The 5359-nt window shown below is 37.8% G+C and overlaps 1 protein-coding gene across 1 annotated transcript; it reads left to right on the plus strand.

The window, feature by feature from the left end:
• Nucleotides 1-2208: 2208 nt before the first annotated feature.
• Nucleotides 2209-5115, plus strand: CCT5 (chaperonin containing TCP1 subunit 5). The gene is made up of 5 exons (XM_069052298.1): nucleotides 2209-2439; nucleotides 2654-2744; nucleotides 2795-3240; nucleotides 3971-4192; nucleotides 4249-5115. The coding sequence occupies exons 1-5, from the start codon at nucleotides 2332-2334 to the stop codon at nucleotides 5011-5013; spliced, it is 1632 nt and encodes a 543-aa protein (XP_068908399.1). The 5' UTR covers nucleotides 2209-2331; the 3' UTR covers nucleotides 5014-5115.
• The last annotated feature ends 244 nt before the right edge of the window (nucleotides 5116-5359 follow it).

Raw genomic sequence — 5359 nt, forward strand, 5'->3', positions numbered from 1 at the left:
ATGAATTTGGCACCGTTGGATTCCTCTCGTCAAGCAGCTTCTTTTGAGCGAAAAATCTTCAAAAATTAAAAAAAATATTTTTTTGCAAATTTCGCAAAAATTTTTATTTCAAAAGAAGCTCTTTGACGAGAGGAATCCAACGGTGTAAAATTCATTGCCGTAGGTTGCTTAATAACGGAGCTATGGCCGTTTAAAGTTTTGAAATTTCAAACGGCCATAACTCCGTTATTAAGCGACTTAGAGCGATGAATTTGGCACCGTTGGATTCCTCTCGTCAAGCAGCTTCTTTTGAGCGAAAAATCTTCAAAAATTAAAAAAAATATTTTTTTGCAAATTTCGCAAAAATTTTTATTTCAAAAGAAGCTCTTTGACGAGAGGAATCCAACGGTGTAAAATTCATTGCCGTAGGTTGCTTAATAACGGAGCTATGGCCGTTTAAAGTTTTGAAATTTCAAACGGCCATAACTCCGTTATTAAGCGACTTAGAGCGATGAATTTGGCACCGTTGGATTCCTCTCGTCAAGCAGCTTCTTTTAAGCCAAAAATCTTCGAAAATTAAAAAAAAGATTTTTTTGCGAATTTCGCAAAAATTTTTATTTCAAAAGAAGCTCTTTGACGAGAGGAATCCAACGGTGTAAAATTCATTGCCGTAGGTTGCTTAATAACGGAGCTATGGCCGTTTAAAGTTTTGAAATTTCAAACGGCCATAACTCCGTTATTAAGCGACTTAGAGCGATGAATTTGGCACCGTTGGATTCCTCTCGTCGAGCAGCAGCTTCTTTTGAGCGAAAAATCTTCGAAAATTAAAAAAATTATTTTTTTGCGAATTTCTCAAAAAATTTTTTCTCAAAAGAAGCTCCTGGACGAAAAGAATCCAACGGTGCAACATTCATCGCCGTAAGTTGCTTAATAACGGAGCTATGTACGTTTAAAATTTCAAAACATTTTGCCAAAAAAAAATTGGAGAGATTTTTCACTAAAATAGCCCTACGCCACTAAATACTGCAATGGCTAATTGAGATCAGCGCTAATACACTGCTCAAAAAAATTAGGGGAACACTTTTTTATTTAACTGAAAAAAAATTCAAAAACAATTTTACAACTCTTAGTTATTTCTAAGTTACACTTAAAAATGTAAATTAATAACGCAAAACAAAATAGAAAAAATGTCAAGTATGCTTTGAATTTACGTATGAAAGCCTACTAAAGATGACAAATGAATTTTCGTTGATTAGAAGCGTGATTAGAAGTAAAATGAGGCATCTTGTGAAGTGCAAGTTGCTCGTGCTGTCGCCCTTACCAGTTAAAATTAATGCACTTATTTCAGAAATACCCTGTATACTCTCGTGTCAAAAATAAATTACTCCCTAGAATTCTAACTTTTAGAGAAATCACGTTTTTCATGTTGTGTGTAACTAGAATTTTCAAAAGTTATTTTGAATGCCTAAGGTTGGTTACTTTGAATTGAGAGATTAAATCCAAATAAATATGCCGCCAGTAACCTTGATTTTAGCTTGCCGTGTCGCTGATTTTTAGTCGATTGAGCTGCGAACGATTTTCGCTTGTGCTGCGAACGATTTTACCGTGTCGCATGAAACTAATTCACTGCCCGGGAATAAAATGTATGTGGCGCGCGAATATCGGTCTTGAGTTCTTAAAGAATACATTTTTTCGATTTGGGGCTTAGTTTTTGAGCAATGGAGTGAAAAACGTAAAAACACGGCAAAATTAACGAATTTTTGGTGAGCGTCGAACAGAGATACAGCGATTTCAATTTTATTCTTTCCATAAGACGTACTACTTTTTTGAAAATTGTTTATTTTTTTACAACCAAACGGCTACAGAAAATATTACAAAGTTTCTACCAAAAAAATACTTGAACACGGGCTATACGATAAGCTACGTAACTCGAAAATTTTGAGTAACGCCTTTTTCCACCTCACAATTTTTGGACTTTTTTTTTGATGTTCACCTATACATAATCCATCGATTTAGCAAAGTGTCAGCTTTTTGCCATTAACTGCCCACACGACGAACATTTTAAGCCTGCGAGTTCTCTATTAGTCGGAGAACCAGCGAATATTTTTTTCATTTCCCGACGAGAATTTTCTAATTCGTATGATGCGACTTGGCAATTATGGAGCTGAGTATCTGGCAACAGTGCATTGAAATGAAGCGCCAGGCATGCGCCAGGCAATGCAACACTGTGCGCACTGCGCAGTAGCCTAGGATTCGGGTACTCTCTAATGTGGCGTTGCTTAAAAATTAGTGAAGTTTTGTTGTGAATAAATATCAGTAATCATCTCGCAATATTGTCATCATTACGTCAAAATGTCTGCGTTTCCGGGAAGTATCGCTTTTGATGAATTTGGTAGACCATTTATTATTCTTCGCGATCAAGAAAATCAAAAGCGATTAACCGGAATTGATGCTTTGAAGGTAAGGTTAGGTGGAGATCAATTTTACATGTCATGTGTTTGCACTTTATAAAAATTACCTCCCTTACCTCCCTTTTTCGGTGCAATTAACGTGTATTGTCTTTGAAGTGAAGTTAAAAATTATGTTATACATAATAACATTCGTATTTATGCGTTAAAACTGAGATTATGTTAATTTCGTTAATTGGCAATTGACACCACTAATTGTTTTGTAGTCGCACATTTTGGCTGCTCAACAAATAGCCTCTACAATTCGCACCTCTTTAGGACCCAAGGGCCTGGACAAAATGTTGGTTTCACCTGATGGTGAGTATCCATTATGGTCTCTACCCTGTGTTTCAACCGCCCTTTAACAGGCGAGGTCACCGTCACCAATGATGGAGCCACGATATTGAAGATGATGGAAGTAGACCATGAAATTGGCAAACTGTTGGTGCAGTTGTCCCAATCTCAAGATGATGAAATTGGCGATGGTACCACTGGTGTTGTTGTGTTGGCAGGAGCTTTGTTGGAACAAGCTGGATCTTTGTTGAATAGAGGCATTCATCCTATCAGAATTGCTGATGGATTTGAGATGGCATGTCAGACTGCAGTGAAACACCTGGAAAAAATTGCTGAATTGTTTCCCGTTTCTAGTCAAGACACTGAACCACTGATCAAAGTGGCTAAAACCACTCTTGGCTCTAAAATTATAAACAAGTGCCACAGGCAGATGGCAGAAATTGCAGTCAATGCTGTGTTGGCGGTGGCAGATCTTGAACAGAAAGACGTCAATTTTGAACTAATTAAAGTAGAGGGTAAAGTAAGTCACCTGATAAAATAAAACTTTTATCCTAGATGCTTTTTACCATTAGTGGCTTCTTGTGTACTTTGAGTTAGAAGCTAGCGTAATCGTCAGTTTTGTACCGTTGTCGGTCCCAATGGTAAATACAAAAAAAAAAATTAATAATACAGATAATAAGAAGCAAAAATAACAATAATGCTCTTGAAAAAAACAAAATGAACGAATTAAACTTTGACGAGTTGAATTACCTTTTTTTTGTCACTTATAATTACACGAGAGGTTTTTTTTTTGTCGAAGTAAACTTGACATTTCAATGAGAATTTTTTTGCCTGGCAATTTAACGAAAAAAAATTGCCCCTGAATCAATTACGAGTCCGTGGGACGAGTATTTTTTTCTGGCAGTTTTTTGAGTTTAATTGCCAGACAACAAAACTCGAATTATAAATGTCAAGTTTACTTTGACCCAAAAAAAAGCTTAAGTGTAATTCGGTAAGACAATTTAATGAATACGTAAATCACTATGATGCAGACCTACTAGAATCAGACGCTTTCAAACGTTAGGTTCCGTTTTGTTGCTGGAAAAATTAGGGCAAACTTTTTTCGCTGTTATAATGACAAAAACACCGCTGCTTATAGGATTTTTTGTGTATGAATTAAATTGTCAACGGAAAAGTTACACTTATTTGTTTGCTTATACGTGTGTTTTCTACTTTTGATGAGTTACGTTTGACGTGAAAAACATTGTTAGGTTGGTGGCAGATTGGAAGATACAGTTCTTGTGAAGGGTGTGGTCATTGACAAGACCATGTCCCACCCACAGATGCCCAAAGAATTGAGGAATGTGAAATTGGCAATTCTGACTTGTCCATTTGAACCACCAAAACCAAAAACAAAGCATAAGCTCGATGTCACCAATGTGGAAGAATTCAAAGAGTTGCGTCAGTATGAGCAAGATAAGTTCAAAGAAATGGTAAGTATCAACGTGTCCCATGAAATAAACCGACAAATAAAAATGTTTGCTGACAGGTCGGCCTCGTAAAAAATGCGGGTGCTACATTGGCAATCTGCCAATGGGGCTTCGACGACGAAGCCAACCATCTCCTTTTGCAACAACAACTCCCCGCGGTACGGTGGGTGGGAGGACCCGAAATCGAGTTAATCGCAATAGCAACCGGCGGCAGAATAGTTCCCCGTTTTGAGGAACTTAGTTGCGACAAGCTCGGAACTGCAGGTCTGGTCCGTGAATTGGCCTTTGGTACAACTAAAGACCGAATGTTGGTCATCGAAGAGTGCTCCAATTCTCGTGCCGTCACCATTTTGGTACGCGGGGGTAATCAGATGTTGGTGGCCGAAGCCAAGAGAAGTCTCCATGATGCTCTCTGCGTCGTAAGAAGTTTGGTGCAAGAACCGCGCGTAGTATACGGAGGAGGAGCTGCCGAAATATCGTGCAGTTTGGCCGTTGCGGCGCAAGCTGATCAATTGCCGTCTCTCGAACAATATGCTTTTAGAAGTTTTGCTGAAGCTTTGGAGAGTATTCCTCTGGCGTTGGCAGAAAACAGCGGATTGTCCGCCATTCACACTCTAGGGGAAGTCAAGGCCAAGCAAGCGGCAACAGGCGACTCTTCTCTGGGTATTGATTGTATGTCTACTGGAAACATGAACATGAGGGAGCAACACGTCATAGAATCTCTCAAGTCCAAGAGACAACAGTTATTGCTGGCGACCCAACTGGTCAAAATGATACTGAAAATCGATGATGTGAGGTCCCCCAATGACACCCAAGGACTTTAAATGATCATTATTACTTTTTTTTTTAATTGTATTAACTCGATTAATAGTATTTCTCGTTTACGTCGTCTAATTAAATAATAATAAATAATCTTTGTGTGGCAATTCTTTTTATATTTGAAAATATCCAGGCTCGCTTGTGGGAAACAGGTATATAGAAAAGGTCACATCTGATAATGTAAACTGTTTACCAATTAAATACGACGTACAAAAATTTCGCTTTTTCTAGTAGCTGTAACCAATCAATTTGGTTTTACTTTAGAGCAAAAACAAAACTACATACAACGTGTTTAAGACACAAGTGCATTAATTTTAACCAGTGACAGTTCTCCCCAAGAATTTAAGTATT

The sequence above is a fragment of the Tenebrio molitor genome, chromosome 6, assembly GCF_963966145.1.
Source record: "Tenebrio molitor chromosome 6, icTenMoli1.1, whole genome shotgun sequence".
In the NCBI taxonomy this organism is placed as follows: domain Eukaryota; kingdom Metazoa; phylum Arthropoda; class Insecta; order Coleoptera; family Tenebrionidae; genus Tenebrio; species Tenebrio molitor.

What these genes read in the sequence shown, in the direction of transcription:
- CCT5 (XM_069052298.1), top strand. Translation starts at nt 2,332, where the DNA reads ATGTCTGCGTTTCCGGGAAGTATCGCTTTTGATGAATTTGGTAGACCA. An exon ending in AATGTTGGTTTCACCTGATG is followed by an intron (nt 2,745 to 2,794) that starts GTGAGTATCCAT and finishes GCCCTTTAACAG; the next exon opens with GCGAGGTCACCGTCACCAAT. An exon ending in TAATTAAAGTAGAGGGTAAA is followed by an intron (nt 3,241 to 3,970) that starts GTAAGTCACCTG and finishes AAACATTGTTAG; the next exon opens with GTTGGTGGCAGATTGGAAGA.